Here is a 22942-nt window from a genome sequence, read left to right on the forward strand (position 1 = left end):
TGTATGTTTGGCCATTAGGGTACCCTACGCCATGCTAGGGTGGTCTCAAACGGACAATTTCGTCAATTTTCTCAAAAAAAAAAACACATTTTTCAAAAAATCATAACTCCATGCCATTTCAACCGATTATAGTTGTCTTGGTCGCAAATGAAAAGAGATTCGTTTGCATTTTAAAGAAAATAGTTTTTAAAACAGAAAACCAAAATAGCCTAATATTTGAAACGGTTGAATGAAACTTGTAAATGCCGTTTTGTCGGTGTTTGGACTAAAGAGCTTATGTTTGGAAGTATTTTTATCGGATTCCTCGGACAATTTTACGTAACATACTCAAAAATGGGAAGTGTTAATTAACAGGATTCCTAGGTCAACGAGAAGTGGGGAAATTCGGGACACAAAGTATGAAAGATCAAAAACGTCAAAAATCTTAAAAATGCTGTAACTTGAGCAAAATTTAATTTAATTTCAAAATTCAAAATGCATCTGAAAGGGCTTAAAAAATGCAACAAAATGCAGGGTAGAGCATCCCAATTTATTATATCTAAAGGGAGTTATTGGCATTTTAGTGAAAAACCAGCACCATTTTCAAACTCAAATAAAAAAGTGTTCCATCCAGATATCAAGTCGATTTGACCTGCAGCTTGTAGGGGACATCTGTTACCATCCGAGACTGAGAACGCTTTGGGTAAGGCAGTTTAACATATTAAATAGATACTTTTCCATTTAGTGATTTTTTTGGTTTTAAATTAAATCATATTTGTGTTCCTGAGACAATTTTACAATAGAAACATGCATAAAAATGTTTATTTTCATTTATTTAAACCCATTGAAAAATCCTGAGACAATTTTACAATAGAAACGTGCATAAAAATGTTTATTTTCATTTATTTAAACCCATTGAAAAATGAAAGTTAGAAAAAAACCTTTATTATAGGACCTATTAAAAAAACTTTAGATATGCTCTTTTCAAATGGAATTGATGTATAGACGAATCCAGTTTGAAATGGCCTCTAGGTGGCCAATGGTGTTAGAAATGACAGCTTCCATGTATTTGAATATGGGAGCTCTGGAAAACTCTATTTTTAAGCAATAAAATGATTATTTATGATGAAAGTACTGATTGATTAGGTGCACAAAATGTGTCTAGAATATTATTAAAATAAAAACTGTTCGAAAAATTTGCAATCGAGATAAGTACACCATTCGATTCAGCAGGAATTTTGGGCACCAAAAATATATAGTTTTCATATGTTAAGTATTTTATTTTAAAAGAAAATTAACAAAAAGTATGAAAATCGAGACATTTAGTATGGGAGCTGTCAAATCTCTCACCATCAAAAAGCAGCGTTGAGCTTTCGCTGGATTTGTCTATAAAAACAACTTAATTTCCAACACTTTTGTAAACACTTAATTACTTGCTCACTAGGCCGTCCCAAAATAAAGAAAAGTTGTCAAATCTTCGGTGCTCACCCCTACCCAGTCACGAAATATTCTAGCAGAGCTGGTTCTGCCAAAATCCTGCTAGAACGGTAGAACATCTCTGCTAGAATGCTGTAAGAATATCCAGCTCTCTAAGAACTCTGCTAGAATCCTGCTAGAACGCCGTGACTGGGTAGAATCACAGACAAACAGACGGGACACTCGAGTGCCGAACCATCGTCCTCCAAAAACGGTTATTTCAAATTCAATTTTGTTTCGGCATCCACTCACCCGGGGCTGATGGCGCTGCTGTCGTGACAGCTCGCCCGTCTTTTCTCAGTGTGTGTGATGCGTGTTTTTTTTGTTTTTAAGTTGAGCATGAGCACGTGTGAGGCAGCAAATGAAAACAAAAAAAAAACAGCATTCCACCTCGAGTGCCTCCAGTTCAACCCGCCGGAAGGTCACTTCATCCGGACGTAGTGTTCCGGCGGAAACACGAGCAAACGGACATTTACGGGCACTTCTTCGACACGCACGACATTGGGTGTATCAATCGGACTGCTGGTCGTCCTTTTGGCATTTTGACGATGTTGCGTCGATCGTGAGTGCCACTCTTCGTGACTTTTTACGTCTCATTCGGCCCTTTTGGTTTTGTTCGCTGGCAACTTAATTGCGCCGTGGACACGATCCCTGCAGATGTTTCCAAACGCCCATCGTGGGGATCAATTCCGTTAGTTTTGAATTGGATTTTCCTATTCCGGCGGTCACTACTGGTGTTTTCGTGACCGGGATATCTGGTGTCAGGTGTAATGGTTCATGTTTTCGGTGGAGGAGGAATCTTAGACGGAACATGCAAGCAACGGGGAGGACCAGTGGTCTGGTCTCTGTCATTGTGTTTGTCTTGCATCGCTGCAGGTGCTGCCGCATGATTTGCCTCATGAGGTTCTGCCATTGGAAACGGAATCGACCGAGGAACCGACCAACCGTCATTTTCGGCCGTCGGTCTTGATTTATTTATTTTGATTTTGTAACTGATGATCAGCAACAACAAAATTATTTCGAAACAGCTGTTAATGTTTACAATCGTTAAGGCTTGATTGTCTCACGCATACACTGACATGACACATGACAGTAATGGGTTTGTATTGGTGTGTTTGGGCTGCGCTTCGGCATAAGCTCACCAGGCAGCGCTGGCGTCGCCGTGATTTGGTGGTTTGATGAAGGACGATGGATTTCAAAAATAATTTGTATGAAGAGTCACGTCTGTTTGTCTGTGGTAGAATGATAGATTAGGATGTCAGGAACAATGTTTTCATACAACAAAAAATTCCCAAAAATGGTTTACAACTCGCGCGCGGAGCTTGAATGAAAAAAGTGCATTTTTCGAGTATTTTTCAGAAATGCGCGTAACAATAGTACTTAAGTCATTCAAATTTGGTCGCCTTGGGCTTCAAGTTATAGTTTAATGTCCCCTGAACAAATTCCTGTACAGACATGGTCCATAAAAGCTTGTGTTTGAGCATAACAGGGCGTTTTAGAGAGAAATTTTTTTTATTTTTTTGCTAAAAAATTTCAAAAAAAAAATTTGCAGCCAAAACTAATGCATTCAGCTTATAGGAAATTTTACGGAGATCATTTTGCTTTTTGCCTTCCTCACCTTACTGAGGAAAGGCTATAAAATCACTCAGAAAACGAACTTCTTAGTTTTACCTCCTAGACCCACCTTCATGTATACATATCGGCTCAGAATCAAATTCTGAGCAAATGTCTGTGTGTGTGTGTGTGTGTAGGGATGTGGGTCTGTGCACCAAAAAATATGCACTCGATTATCTCAGCACTGGCTTAACCGATTTGGACCGTTTTGGTCTCATTCGATTCGTCTTGGGGTCCCATAAGTCCCTCTTGAAAATTATGAAGTTTAGTAAAGTACTTCAAAAGTTATGCTAAAAAAACGATTTTAGCAAAAGTCCGGAAGATTGTAAAAAGGGTGTTTTTTGTAAGAAAACCCGTCATGCTATACATTTTTAGAAAGGTAATAAAAAGACCTTTCCAATGCGTCAAAAACATTTAAGATCTGACAACCCTATCAAAAGTTATAAGCACTTAAGTGTTATTTATGCACTTTTTGGAGGCCGGATCTCGAATATTTCGATGAAAACGTTGTCCGGATCTCTCATGCGACCTATCGTTGGATAGGTAATTAAAAGCTCTTTGCAACGAGTTCAAAAGATTGCAGATCTGACAACCCTATCAAAAGTTATAAGCATTTAAGTGTTATTTATGAACCTTTTAGAGGCCGGATCTGATATATTTCGATGAAAACGTTGTCCGGATTTATCATGCGACCTGTCGTTGGATAGGTAATTAAAAGCCCTTTGCAACGAGTTCAAAAGATTGCAGATCTGACAACCCTATCAAAAGTTATACGCACTTAAGTGTTATTTATGAACTTTTTTCAGGCCGGATCTCATATATATTGTTGAAAACGTTGTCCGGATCTATCATGCGATGGATTAAGTAACGTTTTTTAACATTCAATTTATGTCTACGCAAAGCCGAGATATTTGCATTTTAGTGAACAAAGAGTGATTTTCAAAATTCTTGGTATATAAGCGTTTTTAGCATAAAACAAATGATCTCCGTAAAATTTCCTATAAGCTAATGCAATAGTTTTGGCTGCAAATTTTTTTGGATCGTTTTGGGGAGTGATTTTTGAAATTTTTTAGCTGAAAAATACATTTTTTTCTCCCTAAAACGCCCTGCCATGCTCAAACACAAGCTTTTATGGACCATGTCTGTACAGGAATTTGTTCAGGGGGCATTAAACTATAACTTGAAGCCCAAGGCGACCAAATTTGAATGACTTTAGTACTATTGTTACGCGCATTTCTGAAAAATACTCGAAAAATGCACTTTTTTCATTCAAGCTCCGCGCGCGAGTTGTAAACCATTTTTGGGAAATTTTTGTTGTATGAAAACATTGTTCCTGACATCCTAATCTATCATTCTAGGGGTGAGCACCGAAGATTTGACAACTTTTCATTTTTTTGGGACGGCCTATGGCTCACCTTTTACTGAGCTGTTTATTACCCAATTTTAGTTAAATGAACATCAAAGAGCTGGTATGACAAACATTATGTGAGCGATGGAAATACATGACGTTCCCCTTACTTATTTCAATCTTGTAATAACAGTTGGATAACATTTGTGTTATGAAATTGTTATTACAATTAAAATAACAATATTGAAATGTTTATTACAATATCGTTGTTGATTTTTCTCTTGTTATTATTCGCTATTTTTTTCTATTAATGGGCTCAGCTGTTATATAACAAATCCGACCAAATCAATAGCAAAATATATATTTTTATTTTTTTTATATGTTTTATGAAACATATTTTAAAATTTACAGCAGATTTAAAGTTATCAGTAGCGAATAACGAAGGATTTCGGATATACCAAGTAAACTGAATTTGGAATCAAAATAAATAAACACTGAAAAACAAATCATAATAAACAAAACATCTTCGGTTTTCCGTTTGTGGTTTACATGTTTCTTTATTTGCTATAAAAATATTGTTTGTTTTATTTTCACCTAGTTATAAATGTAACAAAGGAATTTTTCATATCGAGTTTTTTGCTTTATGCGTTTTGTAGTTTCTCTTCAAATAAAACGTTACTTGCTCATTCCGGTTTTGTTTAAATGTTCTGCCTCTCGCTTAAAAGATTCTATGACATTTTCCGGAATTCCATTTCCCGGAATGGACGTTTTCCGGAATGGACATTATCCGGAATGGACGTTTTCCGGAATGGACGTTATCCGGAATGGACAGTATCCGGAATGGACGTTATCCGGAATGAAATTTCCCGGAATGGACGTTTCCCGGAATGGACATTTCCCGGATTTTTTTTATATTACCTGATATGAGAATGAATGGAATCTTGCCTACTCACTTACTTGTGGTTAAGAATTATTTAGTTTGTACTCCGTTGGTTTTGACAACAATATGAATATAAATACATGAATGATAAAAAGAAAGTGAAATGTTCGGACATGAACAATAGAAGCAAGTGTTGACTATTGAAACAATACTTTATCAACCAACACGAGATGTAACAATGTAGATCGATAGATATTAGATGTTTTTTACATTCTTTCAATGTGTTGTTATGTAAGATTTTTTCCTTCTTTTGTTAATCATTTGACTTATGTGACTAAATTCTACCATATTTAACTATAAAGCAGAATGATTATTTTCAAAGAAGGGAAAACCTGAAGAAAATAAAAAGCTTTTCAGAAAATCAATGTGTAATAAGTCCTGTCAAGAAAATAAATAGCTTGAGTGTATTTTTAAAGAATGAAAAACCTCAAGGAAAAATACATTACCGTAAACTGGGGTCAATCGGGACACATGGGGCGAATTGGGACAGCAGTTTTAACCATGTTGGAGAACAATATTTTGATTTTTCTGGTTGGTTTCGGTTAGAACAGACTCAGGCCAACAAAATGTGTACATCCGTTTCCACATTTAAATGCTTTAAGTGCTCTAAAAACTGTTGTCCCTATTCAGACTGTAGTCCCGATTCACCCCAGATTACGGTATACATTGATTTTCTGAAAAGCTTTTTTTTATCTTGAGATTTTCCCTTCTTTAAAAATACACGTTCTTTCATCAAAGTAATGGGATTTTATGTAAGAATTATCCCTTCCTTTGTTAATTCTACTAAATTTCAACTAGTTTTTGTTAAGGAACTCTGCACTATAAAGAAGAATGTGTTTTTTTTAAAGAAGGGAAATCCTCTAGAAAAAAAAACTTTCAGAAAATCAATGCATAATGTATATTTTCTTGAGGTTTTCCCTTCTTTAAAAATACACGATCTTTAATCGATGTGATGGAATTTCGTGTAAGGAATTTCCCTTCTTGTGTTAATCGGTTGACTTTTGTGACTAAATTCTACCAAATTTTATTGTAAAGCAGAATGTTTATTTTCAAAGAAGAGAAACCTCTAGAAAAATTAAAAGCTTTTCAGAAAATCATAAGCATAGGTGCCCAAAACCTATTTTTCAACATTTTGCGTCTGCCTCGGGATTCGAACCGGCGACCTCTCGATTGTGAGTCCAGTGCGCGGTCCGATTGATCCACACAGGCAGACATGAAAAGCTTTTCAGAAAATCAATGTATAATGTATATTTTCTTGAGGTTTTCCCTTCTTTAAAAATACACGATCTTTAATCGATGTGATGGAATTTCGTGTAAGAGATTTCCCTTCTTGTGTTAATCAGGTCACTATTGTGACTAAATTCTACCAAATTTTACTATAAAGCAGGGTGATTATTTTCAAAGAAGGGAAAACCCCAAGAAAATTTATAGCTTGAGTGTATTTTTAAAGAATGAAAAACCTCAAGGAAGTACACATTATAAATAGATTTTCTGAAAAGCTGTTCATTTACTAGAGGTTTTCCCTTCTTTGAAAATAAACATTCTGCTTTATAAAAAAATTTGGTAGAATTTAGTCACAAAAGTCAACTGATTAACACAAGAAGGGAAATCCCTTACACGAAATTCCATCACATCGATTAAAGATCGTGTATTTTTAAAGAAGGAAAACCTCAAGAAAATATACATTATACATTGATTTTCTGAAAGCTTTTTTTCTAGAGGATTTCCCTTCTTTAAAAAACACATTCTTCTTTATAGTGCAGAGTTCCTTAACAAAAACTAGTTGAAATTTAGTAGAATTAACAAAAGAAGGGAAAATTCTTACATAAAATCCCATTACTTTGATGAAAGAAAGTGTATTTTAAAGAAGGGAAAATCTCAAGATAAAAAAAAAGCTTTTCAGAAAATCAATGTATAATGTATTTTTCCTTGAGGTTTTTCATTCTTTAAAAAAACACTCAAGCTATTTATTTTCTTGACAGGACTTATTACACATTGATTTTCTGAAAAGCTTTTTATTTTCTTCAGGTGTTCCCTTCTTTGAAAATAATCATTCTGCTTTATAGTTAAATATGGTAGAATTTAGTCACATAAGTCAAATGATTAACAAAAGAAGGAAAAAATCTTACATAACAACACATTGAAAGAATGTAAAAAACATCTAATATCTATCGATCTACATTGCTACATCTCGTGGTGGTTGATAAAGTATTGTTTCAATAGTCAACACTTGCTTCTATTGTTCATGTCCGAACATTTCACTTTCTTTTTATCATTCATGTATTTATATTCATATTGTTGTCAAAACCAACGGAGTACAAACTAAATAATTCTTAACCACAAGTAAGTGAGTAGGCAAGATTCCATTCATTCTCATATCAGGTACCTTCAGTGGGGGTGACTATGGGTCAAAAAACGATACACCTCTAGTATTTTCTTAATAACAAAAACAATTTAAATAACATCGAAAATCTTTCAACGTAGATTTGTTCTTAGATAGTTTAATAACATTTTCCCAAAATATGGTGGATTTTGATGAACACTACCTTAAATGCCAATTGTTTGAAAATTGACCCAATCTCACCCCTTAGAGGGGGTGACATTGGGTCAAATGAAACTAAAATGATGCTCAAATACAACGATATGGTAAAAACAAGTCATCCAACAGTGTTTCTTGTTCGAGGGAATCGTATTGACACGCTACAATGTTTGAAGTGGAGATTTTCAAACATATGGGTAGTTTTCGAGCAATTCTAACAAAAATATCAGAAAAATGATTTTTCGAGAGGTCATTTTTGGCCAAAAACCTACCCTAACTTTAGACAGCTGCCAAAATAACAGGATTTGTTCAAGGAACGAGATTTTTTCAGCTAAGTGATCTTAAGATGTCCCCTACACAACCCTTTCAACAGAATTCATTTTCATTGAGAAGAACCTGAGAAATGGTAAAATCCGTAAAAAATCACTTTGACCCAATCTCACCCCCCAGACCCAATGTCACCCCCACTGACGGTAATATAAAAAAAATTCCGGGAAATGTCCATTCCGGGAAACGTCCATTCCGGGAAATTTCATTCCGGATAACGTCCATTCCGGATACTGTCCATTCCGGATAACGTCCATTCCGGAAAACGTCCATTCCGGATAATGTCCATTCCGGAAAACGTCCTTTCCGGGAAATGGAATTCCGGAAAATGTCATAGAATCATAGAAACAAAATGTATAATAATTTTCTCACAGAGTACAACAATGATAACCGGGTTTTATGCTGGTTTTTAAACAATATGAATAAATTTTACAATAAACGGGTATAACAATAACAAGCTTTACTCTGTTGGGATTGATTAAATTAGTGTTTCGCGTGTTCACCACGTGAACGCGTTTCTTGCACAAATTCCAATAGTACAAAAATATAAAACATTTAACAACAATCATATAGTGACTTTCCTTTGTGCAACTCGCCTCGCCTTCACTAATTACACAAGAAACTTTACATGAACGCATTTACAAATCACACTGATGGATGCTAAATGCCCTCGAGTTGTGGCATTTCTTCCCGGTACGATTTATGTTTGCTTTTTTTTGGTTGTTGCTGTCGCTAATTCTAACCTAACAGTTGGAAAAGAAATCGGTACGAAAAGTTCTCTTCTGCATGATAGGCTTTTCTTTGATGTTTCTGTGCTCAGGATAGTACAAATTGGACGTGTAACTTATAGTTGCACAAAATTTCCGGGCTTCATATTTTCCCTGTCCATATAAAAAACGTTGAGTGACAATTATATCATGACAACAATAATGGTGGATTGGAAACTCGGCGTTATTTGCTCTTTTTTTGGTTTTCTTTTCTAGTGAAATATTCTAGAAGGAAGGAATCGAGTAAAGTTTTTTGATTTTATCAAGATGATCTAATGATTGAAAGCATATCTGAAATTTCGAATAAATTGAGATAGTGTTTGAGCTTTGGCTTCGGTTGACTTTTAAAAGGTTTCTTTGACATTCTGTAGCATTTTTTTTATTGTTACGCAAGTTTAAAAAACGAGTATTGGTCGTTTGAGTGAAGAAATTTAGAATGATCAACAAAGTCACTGGCGCGGGCCGGCCAGTGCAAAGTTCTGAAGTCCTTCAAATTTAAGGCCATCTCGAAGGATAATCTAAATGTGATGTTTGGTTTTGTTTCTTTTAAAATTGTATATTGTATAAAATTTGTTTACTACATTTTTTGTTTTAGAAAACTACGAGCTTTGCTGAGAGAGTAACCTTCTGTAGAAGTAGTTAAAAGCGATTTATATAAAAATATCGGATTCTCTTAAAGATGTGGTACAAAAGTTAACTTTCATTTTCCGCATAATTTGTTCTCAATGCGTGTTTATGTCTGCGTGTTTGTATTTAGAATTATAATAATGATGCGAGCAAACAACACCGAGTTGGATTTGTTTCGTCCTATATAAATATTACATCCAACCAATTAATAATTATGGCCTTTTTAAGACCTTGCGTATTACATTACAACAATTAACCACTGTTTTCTTTCACTGTATCACACTTTTGTTTTATTTTTTTATTTCTTTCCGCTACTACGACGTTTGCTTTACAAAGTAATATAAAACTTTAATTCTTTTCTTCTTTTTTTTGGTTTTCGCTATAGGAAGTCTATTTTAATCCAATATTTTGTTTACTCCTTTTGCTATTTTTTTTGGTTGTTTTAAGATAAACTGTGTCTCTTTCTCACTTGGGTTTACATCCACAATAAACGTCTCCTTCGAAAAATATATATAGTAATCAACAAATGGAATATGTATAAATGTACGTTTTTGTTCTTTTGTGTGGGTGTTTTTTTTTGTTATGGTGTGAGTGTGAGTTTGTGTGCGCGTGTACCAAGTGGGGTATGTGTTTGTTGTTGTGTGTACGTGTGTCTTGTAATGTTTTCGCCTTAATTTTAGGGATTTCGAAAGAAGTGTTCTACACATTCTTATCAATTTGGTTTAGCTAATTGAGTTTTAGAACATGTCATCTTTTCTTGGTTTTAATTTACAATTGTTTTTTTTTTCCTTTCGGGTTTGATGATGGAGATGAGCTGAAGATCCGTGTTTGTCTTCTATACATATTTTTCTATACAACAATCGAAATGAGAGGTGAGGTTGCGTTTTTTTTTACTTTTATATATAACTATCACTAGTAGAGTTTACCAACGTATAAAAAGGGTGTTTCGCATTGGTACGAAATAGTAGATTCTTCTCCATACAAGATTTGGCTAGAATACACAAGTTCTGCATTTTACATCGTCTTTAACGGGTCTCTCTTAACGGTTTCTATATAGTATGTATATATTTATAATAATATAATAACCACTAACGCACTACTAACAACGAACAAAAGAGTGGTGAGCCGAAGTTACAAAAAAACGAAACGAAAAACCCGTCCCACCGTCCCTATACCACTAGTCGACTAATTACAGCGTTTCTTAGCTTCTATAATGGAAAACATTTGGTTTTATTCTTTAGGTTACCCAGGGATTGACTTCGAGCCTTCCGTAAACGATCGCTGCTCGAGACTGAGCTCACCGTTGCCGTCGTTGAGCTGCTCGTCATCGTCCTCCGATCGTCGTCCGCAGGTTTATGCTTATCTACCTTACTACACTTGTTGTTGTTATCTACAGCTACTGCTTTGGCACTATCGTGTTGCGTATTGAGTTGGTCCTCGGTGTGTCTTGTAATGGTTATCTCATCAGCGTCTAGGTTAATGGGTTCCAGCTTTTGCATCGAGTGGCGCGTGGGTAGTTCGATCAGCGACGGTCGAGCTACTCCGAGCAGCTGATCGAACTGGCACTGTGTCAGTGGGTTCTCCTGCGGGATCTCCTCGTCGCCATCGTCTTCGTGTTCGGGACTGCCGGAATAGCTGGCAACTCGGGATTCGGTTTCCGCACGGGAGAACAGCAGATCAAACTCCTTCGTGATCTCGTTGGTAAAGTCCGAGATCGTTGGATCCAGCAGGTACGGCTCCTCGTCCAGATCGATTATGGTGTACTCGCTTGTCGCTGGATTCGACGGATCCGGAGGAGTCGTTTCTACCACCGGCACCGTACTGGTATCGTTTGCCTCCGTTGGCGATCTCTTCTCCCCGTCGTCCACCATGTGGGACTTTATCAGCTCGTCCATTGTTTCGTCCGAGAACGATCCGTCCGGTGTCAGGGTAAAGTCTTCGATGTTCCAGTTCTTGATTGGTTTGATCTCACCGGAGCCACTGTCAGCGGCGGCGTTCGCTAGTGTTTCTTCAAAGATTTCGCTTTTCAACGATAAGCTCAGTCTCGACGTGCTACAACTATCTAGGTTTACATTTTTAACAGTATCAAATGCGTAATCGGTTAACGTTGACTTGTTCAGGGTTCCGCTGGAATTGCTCAGTAGCTCCAGTGAGGCTGTCCGCTCGAGCGCCGTCAGGCAATCCGACTTGAGGAAATACGAATCGAGCGACGAACCCAGCGGAATATTGTCTAAATCACTCTTCGAGTCTATGATGCTCTCCTTCGAACAGATCTTGTAGATCGTCAGCGTTTCCTGATCTTTACTCCTCCTCCTTCGCTCGGTAACCTGCACGTTCGATGCCGCACCTTCGTACTCTTCTTCGTCGTCGGCATTATCAAACTCGTTGTTACTGTGATGAAACAGGAAGTCGTGAATGATCAGCTTCTTAGACTCATTCTGCGGCATCAAGTAGATTTCGTCACAGTCCGAGTCCGTCGAAGCCGCCATATCGGCATGTGGTGGCTGCAACCCTCGAGCATCCAACTCCAAACCCTGTTCGCACTCCTCTTGCTCATCTTCGTCCTCTTCGTATTCTTCTTCATCTTCCTCTTCTTCCAACTCTTCTTCATCCACTTCCTCTTCGTAGTGGTACGTCTCCACGACGGTTCCATCCTCCCGAACCAGGTTCCCCCGGTAGTAGATGTTCTCTATGCTCAAATGTTCAATGTCTTCCTCGTAGTACTGCTCGTCGTACATAAACTGACCGTACTCATCCACCACGTACTCCTCCTTCGCTTCCTCGTCCGGATAGCACGCCTCTTCGTAGCTGTCCTCGTTCTCGTACAGCGTGTCCGAACGGAACGAAAACTTGGGCTCACTTTTCTGCCGGAGCAGCTTGAAGTTGTTCCGTTTGTACTTCCGGATCGCACCCAAATTTCGCTGCGGATCGTACTGGCCGCAGTCGGACCCGTTCGCTCCGTCCCCATGGTCCATCCGAATGGACTCGTGCTTGTAGAGCCCGCTAAAGTCTTGCGAGCAAAACTTTTCGTACAGTTCCATCGCGCTGAGCCGCACACTTCCGGTGGTGTTGTAGAACGCTTCCGACAGCGGTGACGTGCAGGTCGTTTCGAGGTTCAAACATGCGGTGCTGTTGTTTTTGGCTGCTTTTTTCGAACCTTTGGTTGACTTTGTCCGGGAGTAGCTGATTTCGCTGTTGGACTTTGATTTGTTTGGGGACGTCTTGGCGTTAGCGTTGGCGTTTGCCGCGTTAGCACCGCTCGAAAATGGAAACCTTTTGCTTTTGAGATTGGTGAACATGTTGCTTTTCTTTGTACCGAACAGGGAAGACTTGGATGAGCTGATGGATGCCTTCGATTGGGACTGGAGAGATTTTTCGGGGGATCGCGATGCGTCCGTCGTATTGGTTTTGACGGGAGATGGTTTATCTTCGAAGAAGAGCGTTTCCTTGAAGTTTGGTTTGGACTTTTTGTCGTACAGGGCGGAAGTGCTGAACCGCTTGCACTTGAGCAGTTTGTTCATCTTTTTGAAACGGCCTAGATTTTTCTCGAAGATGTGTCCAAACGGTCCGTCAACGGAAGGATGCTTGCTACCGTCCGACGAGGTGCCCAGCTCAAGTTCGGTGGGACGAGTGATTGTTCTGCCCGCTTTGAGGTTGCTGCTATCGCTGGCTTTTCGAGGTGCGGAGACTTCCATGCTTTTCGACCGCTCGGCTTCCACCTTCGTGCTTGGCTCTGTGCTTTGTGCGTCCTCTTTGTCCGACGTTTCGCTGTATTCGCACTCCTGCTCTTTCTCCTCGAAGATGTCGAAGGTGTTTTCGTAGCTTTGGTTCTTCCACGTGTTGTAGTCGGGTTGCTTTTTGCCCACTTCGTCCAGCGTGTCGCTGTCGCTTTTGTATTCCCGCTGCAGGTTGTTCTTGAGGTGCATTTTGTAGTCGGCTTCCATCTGTTCCAGCTCGATGGTGTCGGAGAACACGGTGTCGATTTCGTCCGTCGAGATGTTTTTCGAACTCTCGTCGGTCGATTTGTGTGTTTCCGAGGATGGATTGCTGCTGCGGAGCTCGGCAAACTCCGGCGCTTCTCGTGCGTCGGCGTGTACTGCGAGCTCGACAGGCTGGACTCGTAGATGTTGCCCTTGAGGAACTCCGAGTCGGTGCGGACGATCTTCTTGGACTTGCGCAGGATCGGTTTGCGCATCGGCGAGCGCGATTGATTGAGCTTCGTTATCGTTCTACTATCTTCTAGGGATTTGTTCTTCGGAATTGTGTCGATCGTCTTTTGCGCGTTCTCGTTCAGGTCGGAATTGCTATTGGATTTGGAAATCTTCTCTACGCTAGAATGAACACTCGATTCTTTAGTAATGTAGGAACCCGTACTTAGGCTTCGGCTTTTGGCGGTGGCCTTGAGCTGTTGCTGCAAGACCAGCGGCTGCTGGTTTAGTGGCTGAAGAGGGTGATTCAGGTGATGAGGCGACAGGTGGATGACTTCGGTTTGCTGCTTCAGCAACAGTGGTGGCCCGTTGTTGTTGTTGGGTCTTTGAGGCTTGTCGCCGCCGGTGGTGCCGTTGCCGGGGCTGGCGATCAACGCGGGTCTAAAGGCGGTGGTCGCGATGAACGGGACCAGCCCGGCACCGATACTACCGATGGCACACGTAGCACCGGCCTCGTCAACGGTCTGGACAAACGGTTGGTTACCGATGATGCGCTCGTTCAGGTTCATCGTCTTCTGGCTGAGCCGCGAAATCTCATTGCTAATGTCGAACGTCCCGACCGTCTTGAGTCGGTCCAGCCGACCTCGGTGGCAGCGTCGGGGCGGATCGTTCCCGCCCAAGCTGTACAACCGGCCCTTCTTCTTACGCTCGCAGATCTTGCCGTTCTTATCGATAACAAACTTTTTGTCGTCAAACGACTGACAAAGGTCATAGGACTCTCCTCGGTGTATTTTTCTAATTGATTTTTCCACGATTACACGACCTGCGTTCGATAGTTCTTTGGAGAGTTCCGAATTTGAGTACTCGGGCGTCAGCGGGATGCTTTTGCCACGGCCAAATTCAATAAACCTGCAAGAATGAGTCGGCGTTAGTGTTATTTTGTTTCAGTTATCGTTGTGGTTTTGGAAAAACGTTAGAACTCAAGACTTATCCGTAATTGTTAGTTAATCAAACAAACAAAACAAACTGAAAACTTACCAACAAATTCAAATAACAAAAATTAAACCAAAAATCAGAAACTCCTACGGATAAAATTATAAAATTTGTACTCAAATGTTACACAGTAAGTGTTTCATGGAGACGCACGGCACATCAACCATGCGTCTCCACTTTATCCAAAGTGAGAAACTTACCACAGATCATCGTGTAAATCGCATTCTCACTTCTTTTCTTTCAAGTCTTTATTTAAGTAGTGCAAGACGTAGTGTAAAACTAGATCATAGCAGTACTTATACTCAGTCTGGAAAAAAAGATTGAAATATTAGAAATTATCGAAAAAAACCTGGATAAAACCACCACTCACCATATTGTCCACCAGTTGCGGCCGGTGCCTCCGGACCGTTTTGACGGCCTGAAAAACGTCCACCTCGCCGTGCTGGATGACCTGCTCGATGCAAGCGTTCGCCGCACAGTACACGCCCGCCCGGCTACGACCGTCACTGGGGGTTGGGAAGAATGGGAACAGACATTTAAAATAGATCCCTGCAATCTGGATTATGGAATACTCACGGTGACACAACGCACACTGGGCCGTAGTCGGTTTTCTGCCTCCACCGTTCGACCATGTTCATCAGTTCCACGAGCGAGTTCGTCGACGTTGGCACCTAAAAAAAGAATATATTTAAAAATCTTCAAGAAGATCAAAATCTTGCTCGGTTCAACCTTGTGCCCCATCGGCCAGCAGATCAGCTGGAAGAGCTGCACCGTTCTGGGCGGCGCCTTCACGCCCGCCATCAGCTCCGTCAGCGAGATAACCTTCTTGTTGATCCGGAAGATCCAGGACTTGATGTTGGCGTAGTGATTGTGCGAGATGTGGTCGATCGTGAACACGGGGCCGTACTTTTTCGAGTGGCGACCCTCGGGCCAGCAGGAAGGATATTGTTGCTGTAGGAGAAAAAAAGTGGCAGGTTTTGGGATGGCCATGGTTCGGTTGAAGAAGACGGATCTTACCGAAAGTTGAGGTGGTTGACAGAGGACGACGATCGCAGAGCACTCGTGATCGTACACTAGTGACCAAAACTCACCGCAGGTCTTCTGTAAGGGCCACTCGGTTACGATATACTCTCTAGGCTTCGTGTAGCCCTGGAATTTGAGAAACGTAAAATTGATTAGAGTTACGAAAACCCGCAGAAACATCAGCGTTCAACGGCACGTGCCCTAATACGAGGCACACATGCCAGATTCCTTTCCCGGGTCGTCACTTTTTACTTACATCTACAAATACAGCGTTAATGTAGTCGGTAAATGAATTTCCCTGAAACGAGGTAAGGTAAGGACGGAAGTTGTCAGCTGAAAAGAAAGAAAGGAAGACAGTTGAGAAAACGAAAACATGAACCTTTCGTTGAAAGCACGCGTGTTTGCAGCATAATTCAATTAAAGTGTGCTGTCTGGTGCGAATATTAAAATTACACTCCCGGTTATGGTCTCCTTTTGGGGAGCTGATTCAAAAAGGTTCAAAGCCTTATCTAGTTTTTTTTTTGCAAAGAAAAACATTTTTACTTGAACTTGCGAATACCAAAGTACCAAAAACTTACGTGGAACACACAGCACATCTCGGTTCTTGTCGCGGTTGTCCCCGCGGTGCCCGCCGGCGCAGTCCCCGATCGTGAAGCGCGGCGTCTGCTTGCAGATCTGGGCGTACTCCCGCTGGTAGGCGTTCATCTTGGTCACGTTGTCCTTGACGCTCTTCTCCTTGAGCCGCTGCGACAGCTCCTTCACCGGAAACCACGAGTTGCCGGAGATCACAAACTCCTCCAGCGTGTCGTATACGAACTTGTATTGGTCCTGTTTTTGCCCAAAAGAAAGCGTTGATTTTGAAAATTTGAACGTCTTGAACTTGCTTGAAAAAAACTTACCACATTCTCTATAAGGCCTTTCCGCGATTGCCGAAGCTTTTTCAAATAACCAAACACGTGGAACGAGTCCTCCTCTTCGGCCAGTTCCATGTTTGCATCGATGGCCAGGTATACTCCGGACCGACCTCCGCCGTCACTGTGATAGGTTAAAGTTGAACATTAAAAAAATGATAGAACTTTACCATACAAATATTATAGAAAAACCATAAAACTTATGGTAACTTAAATTAACTTATTTTTTATTGTGAAAAATAATCAAAATAACACTTTTTCATTTTAGGAACTTTTCAAAACATTCCAATGAAATTTACTTTAGCATTTTATATGTCCTACCGAAATTCTGTTAACAGTAAATTCTACAGTATTTTCGTTAAAATTGATCAAAAATGGCCATGGATTCTTACTTGCAGTGCACGAGCATCGGTCCGACCTGGCTGTTGGCCTTGATGATTGTCCCCACGACGGACCGGACTCTTCGCCGGAACTCGAGGATCGCGTTCGAGAAAGGGCAGGTGTGTGAATGCCATTCGGTGTAGTGGAACTGCAGCAGGAGCCGCTCCTCCGTGACTGCTTTCTGTTTGAGGGAAAGCAGCAAGAAGACAAATTAGAAAAACATCTAGTATAAATGAGAAATTGGACTTTTTGATTTGGTTATATGTCAGTGTACAAAGCAATGGAAATGCATGATGTTTTATCAAAAATTCCAAATTTCAAACATGTCATTTGAAACTACATTGAAAGTGTTTAACTTTTCCTCAGATCAATTACATCAAGAAGACTTAAAGAAGACTTTAACAGTTTCGTTTACTTTCAGTTTTCTTTACGGTCCCCCCAAGTTGACACTAATGGCCAAAGTGAAATGCTCAAAGTTAAACGAACTGTAAATAAGATGGCTTTATTTGTCTGCGACGATCAGTGCCATCGTGCATGTAAATTAGAAATTTCGCAAATTTCTCAGCTGCAAGCTGCACTTCCCCCATATGCTCGCTCGCGTTGGGAAACTTTTACCACCACACTCGTAACGAACGGGAATGATTTATGGTTGGAAGGAGAAAGACGCGTGCGGGAAAAGTTTTCCCCCTCCAGTGTTGTCCCAGTGTTGAACATTTTTCTCCAAACGTTTAACGGTGTCACCGGTTGTGACGTGCCAACCGTGGGACCCATGCCGGCATTTTTAGAGCCATTTTCCCATGGCTGGTGTTTGTACTCGGTATGTTCTTGCTAACTGGGTTTGACAAATGGCACGCTGAATAAATGTAAAGTTAGAAAGCATTTTCTTGATTTGATATTTCCTTTGATTAGGTTGTAGTATTGAATCACAATCGAAAATACTATGAATTGTTGAAGAATAAATAGTAAATATTTTTTTTGTTAAGCAAATCCATAAAAAATAAATTTAAAATCAAAACAATTCTGATGAGGCTAAAATTTATGTTTAATACAAGTTTTAGAGTATTCTGATTATTTAAAAAAAAAATGGTTAGGCTATTATTATAAGTTTTTGTCTTCTCCTTCTTCAAAAACGTTCCAAAGAACCAAGGGGCAAAAATATATTTTTCCAAAAAAAACCCAAAGTTTTACTGTAATTTTAAGTGCAATCAGCTGAAAGCAATTTCAGGTGCATTCCCCTGCATTTATAATCTTTTTTTACATGTTTCAGTTACCTCAAACATATTGAGAGTTTTTGTATTTAGTGTCTGCAAAAGACCGAACTTGTTTAAGTTACGGCGCTTTGCTTTAAGATGCTTTTAAAAACTCAAGTCTTGGTTTCAATATGGCGCTGACTTCCCGTTTCACCTTAAGCTTTCATTTTGGTTCTACTAGTATAGACTTGGTTTAAAATTTTAATACTAACAACATATTTTTTTCTATCGTGTTTTATTTTTCATGTTTATATGTCAGCAATTTTGTTGTAAAACAAATTAAATGCATTGTTTATGTTTATTTTTTTCATGAAAATACGTTTGTTTGCCTTCAACTAATGTAAAAAGTTTTTTTTTTAAATTTCTGAAGTTCTTTCAAAAATTTCTAAACATTCAAAACTCTCCCAAAAATCAGATGACGGAAAAAATTGTTTACTAAAAATTAAATTTTCATTGAAAATCGTTTGTAAACTATGCAGAATACATTATTACGGTGTTTTATGTATTTTTTAATTTATTAATTAAATACTCTTTAATCTTAACCGGGTCCGGTGGCGCAGTGGATAGCGTGGTAGCTTCTCACCCCAGTATGGCCTGGGTTCAATCCCAGACGGACCCGGTGGCATTTTTCGAGACGAGATTTGCCTGATCACGCCTTCTATCGGATGGGGAAGTAAAACGTCGGTCCATTAGCTTAAAAAAGGTTTTGAGTGACTCACCATACATAACCTTCGGACGCCTAGAAATGGGCAGAAACTTGCAACAGAGACCACAAAAGACCCGGGGGTCGTTAAAGTGGATTGCTTTGTTTTTTTTTTAAATCTTATACCAAAACTCAAAATTTTGGGACCACAGATCGTTAAAGACATAAAAGGACAAAGCATATTTTCATAAGTTCATTTCTAGAGTTTTTTTTTATTAGGCCCTATAAACATATGAAAAACAATAGCTTATAGGACCTTTTAAAAAAAACTCTAGATTTATACTTTGCAAAATTGTGATACAGTCTCGGATACAGTCATCCCACATATTCGGAACACCCACAAATTTGGAACACTTTTGTCGTAATTTGTCAATATAATGCAAAATGCAACTTTTCTGCCGACCCTGCTATTTTTAGGGCCTTTATTTGGACACTCGCTTGCTATTTCACTAGTAAAAGTAATACTTTTCAAACAAAAACTGCATTTCCAGACTATTTTATCCAGAGCACCAAAACACTGCCTCCAAATTGCCTGTTCCATGATTGTGGGATGTTATTGTGTCTCCCACAATTGTGAAACACCTGAGTTTAACTGATATTTTCACAAAAAAGTTATCAGACAATTCATAAAACATTACTAAGCATGAGTTTTATTGGTTTCAGAGTGCAAAGTCAATTTTTTGTAAAAAATATGTACTCCATGAGAGAAAAAAAAGTTTGTTTACATCGTAAGAAAAAAGTGTTCCGAATTTGTGGATTTCAAGGGTCAATGTTTTTCTTTGAAAACTTGATATAAAACGTAAAAATGTACAGCCGGTCTATACATCAATCGAAAGATCACACGAAAAGCTTTCACATGAAGGTAAAACCAAATCATAATGTTCAATTATCGATTTTATATGATTTGTTGAACATTGGCCGATCTGTAAACTGTTCCGAATATGAGGGATGACTGTAGTTGTATATAATGTAATGATGTCGAAAGCATTTTCGAAAATCTGTAGGAGGGCTTCTTGTAGGTTATGATTAGGAAAACCAAATTTGTTCCACTCAACCCTCTACTGCTCAACTTTTTCTATTTTTTTTTTATTTTTCTCATGTTTTAGAGGTTATTTTGAGCAACTTTTGTTCTACGAAAAACTTTACTTTTCTTGTTTTATGTTTTTCTTGTTTTATTTTAGTATTTTAATTCGCATTTATCCTTTTTAGTTTATGTTTGTTTTTGGTAGTATTTGGCCTATTCTACCACCTCCTATCATTACATTTTGCCTATCTTTTTTCATGTTTTTACAGCACCTTTTAATTTTTTTTGCTCGTTTTTCACATTTCCGGCTATAGAATGACACCATTATTATTTTATTTGTAAAAAAAATGCGTAGAGGGATAGTCTGGGACACCAGAAAAATTACTGCATGTTTCTTTTTACCTAAATTATAGGAAATTTTAGTAAAAAATACTGCCAAATCCGTTTTAAAGATCTAAAATTGGTTGAAAAATGATTTTTCGGCGAATTTTTAGATCGAAGCCCGTCTAGAGGCGGGGTTGGGTTGTAGAGGGTTAAATTTGAATGTCCAAAATAAGTATTTTTAAATCTTCTATTTTTGTTATATTTTGTTTAAGGGGCAAACAAAGTTTAGAGTGGTGCATAACATGGTACTGAAGACAAACATGTTTGAAAATATTATTTTTTTTTTAAATCGAAGACATTGTAATTTTTTTTAAATTAATTTTAAGATGCAAATTTAAATTGTCAATCGACAATAACTTTACACATTTTTTTGATAAAGTGCACCGTTTCCAAATTATAGGCATCTGAATCTATTTTTTCTTATTTTTTTGGTGGTTAAAAAATACTTTATGAAGTAAAAGTTCTTAAAGTTGTGTAAAATCCGTTTTCTTCGTGCGATCCCTTTTTTCAATCACAATTAATAGCTCGGAAACGATAGGATCTATTTTTTATATTTTTTTTAAATTTGTTTATCTATTCTATAATTACGATTCAGAATGTTTAGAATCAAGAGTAACCTTTTGAATGGGCTAGATACATTTATTTAGAAAAAAAATATTTTGAAAAAGTTAGCAATTTTTTGAAAAACATGTCTTTTTTCGAATGTTCAAAAATTAAAGGGGTCGTACCGCCCCTCCGTCACGAGATGCCCGTGTGCTCTCTTGTACTATCTAGACAGGAATCCCAGGAAGCTTAGTACAAATCGGCATCGATTTGCAGCCGAAAATTTGCAGTTTTTGTTTTTTTTTTTCATTTATAGAGAATTTGTGATTTTTTAAAGCATTGGACGATCTTTAAACTGTTTCGAATTAGTTGTATGACTGTATGACAAATTTTACATATTTTTTTAGCAATGTTTGCAGAATTAGAATCTTTTATGGTAGTTTGTCGTTACGTTTCTAAAAAAAAGTTGCCATTTACATGTTGTTGGGCGAGCTGTGATATTGCATTGCACCCCTAACTCACGTTACTTACCGTGTCTTTGTTCACTTTGAATAACCTAAACGTTCTTATGTGAAAATTAGCAAGCTCCTCCTCGGACTGCACCGTGATGTGGATGTCGCCGTAGATTTCCTCCTTTTCCCGGTTCGGTGGCCAGTACTGAACACACATCACCTGTGTAAGTGTAGGGGAGAGGAAAGAAAAAAGAAAAGTCGAAAGAAAAACAAAACGTCACAAAGTGTATAGATAACCGCCCCGGAACAGTGTTGAGCGCGAGGAGGAAGGTTAACTTTGGGGCAACGACGGCGAGCAAACAAAGTTAATTTACGAAAGTAAAAGTTTTCAGAATTTATTAAACTCATTTTTAAGCGGAAAGGAGGAGTTTGGGATGGAGGTTTGTGGTGCATTCTGGATCACCGTGGGGGATTTCGGAGAAAATTGGCACACGAATAACATGTGAGGTTCACTGGGCCAAGTTACCTGGGGGTATTGTATTTATTGTTTGTTAAAAAAGAACTTTGGATGGTTTGCACCGTGGTGCATTTTTCATCGGCGAACAACGGACAGCGACGGGACCCACTGCGGTGCGAAATGCACTTTTCTGTTCGTTGACGGTAACGAACAGGACGAGAAATTGTACAAATGATTTGGCCTAGTTATATCCTGCATTAGGGTAATAAATAATTGTGATTTAGTTTGCAAGGCATCGTATGGTTTATTTCCGCTGCCATTTCCGATTCTACTAAATACAAAATCTAATCTCCTAATTTAACACCAGCTGCAGCAGCAGCCATAAAGTGGTACAATTTTCCAACATTGCTTCAGCTCTTCCCAAGACGAAAACTTCGATCATAAACGGCCTTCTCTCGCGAGGATGCCGTTTAGGGAAAAACAATTGGCCATAAATTTCTGATTTTACTGAACGATAATGGGGCCTGGGTAGCGAAGTTGTTTTTTTCTTAGGGGAAAATTTGATGATAGTCTTTTTAAATATAATAATTTTAAAGAAAGTTTAAGATATCTTTTGATTTCCCATGTGTCACATGGTCACAAGTTTTTTTTTAACTTCTAGTCAAGTGTCAAGTGTTTTGATTATTCTGGAGCAATGGTGCGACCATGTTTGAGCAGGTGGCTGCTATTTTACCCCCCTAAAATGCAATCCCTCGCAAGATAAACTTTGACTGACGTAATTTTCACTGCTTCGTCCTTTTCTAGTCTCCATCGCTGCTGTTGCTCGCCGTTTTGCCCGCAATTTAGCCCAAAACATCCCTCAAAGCGACAACGACTAGATTTTTTTGTCTACTGCTGTTGTACTTACTTTGGTGAAATCGAAAGTTTTCGTTAGCATCACAATTGCGCTGCAGTTTTCCTGCCACACCATCCGCCAAAAGTCTAACACTGTCTCCTCGGTTGGTCCCTGCGTTACGATGTATGCATTGGGTTTCAGTAAGCTCTGTGGGTGGGAGG

The 22942-nt window shown here is 38.8% G+C and overlaps 2 protein-coding genes across 8 annotated transcripts in view; both read right to left on the minus strand.

Moving 5' to 3' along the window:
• Positions 1 to 9698: 9698 nt before the first annotated feature.
• LOC6033187 (glutamic acid-rich protein) lies at positions 9699 to 14364 on the minus strand. The gene is given in 2 exon segments (XM_038251723.1): positions 9699 to 13689; positions 13692 to 14364. Coding segments are annotated over 2 exon segments (3507 nt in total). The 5' UTR covers positions 14335 to 14364; the 3' UTR covers positions 9699 to 10825.
• Positions 14365 to 14531: 167 nt separating this feature from the next.
• Positions 14532 to 22942, minus strand: part of LOC6033186 (receptor-type tyrosine-protein phosphatase kappa) — a 184028-nt gene continuing 175617 nt past the window's right edge. For 6 of the 7 annotated variants that reach the window (XM_038251726.1, XM_038251729.1, XM_038251730.1 and 3 more), the window contains 11 exons: positions 22794 to 22928; positions 21509 to 21649; positions 17085 to 17254; positions 16681 to 16816; positions 16360 to 16609; positions 16038 to 16114; positions 15488 to 15907; positions 15335 to 15429; positions 15129 to 15264; positions 14959 to 15065; positions 14532 to 14674 (listed from right to left, as the gene is read on the minus strand). In XM_038251726.1, the coding sequence (XP_038107654.1) occupies positions 14985 to 15065; positions 15129 to 15264; positions 15335 to 15429; positions 15488 to 15907; positions 16038 to 16114; positions 16360 to 16609; positions 16681 to 16816; positions 17085 to 17254; positions 21509 to 21649; positions 22794 to 22928 (1641 nt within the window). In that variant the 3' untranslated portion in view covers positions 14532 to 14674; positions 14959 to 14984. The remainder of the gene's footprint in view (positions 14675 to 14958; positions 15066 to 15128; positions 15265 to 15334; positions 15430 to 15487; positions 15908 to 16037; positions 16115 to 16359; positions 16610 to 16680; positions 16817 to 17084; positions 17255 to 21508; positions 21650 to 22793; positions 22929 to 22942) is intronic. The other variant, XM_038251731.1, reaches the window with a different exon arrangement.

The sequence above is a fragment of the Culex quinquefasciatus genome, chromosome 2 (genome assembly GCF_015732765.1).
Source record: "Culex quinquefasciatus strain JHB chromosome 2, VPISU_Cqui_1.0_pri_paternal, whole genome shotgun sequence".
Classification (NCBI taxonomy): domain Eukaryota; kingdom Metazoa; phylum Arthropoda; class Insecta; order Diptera; family Culicidae; genus Culex; species Culex quinquefasciatus.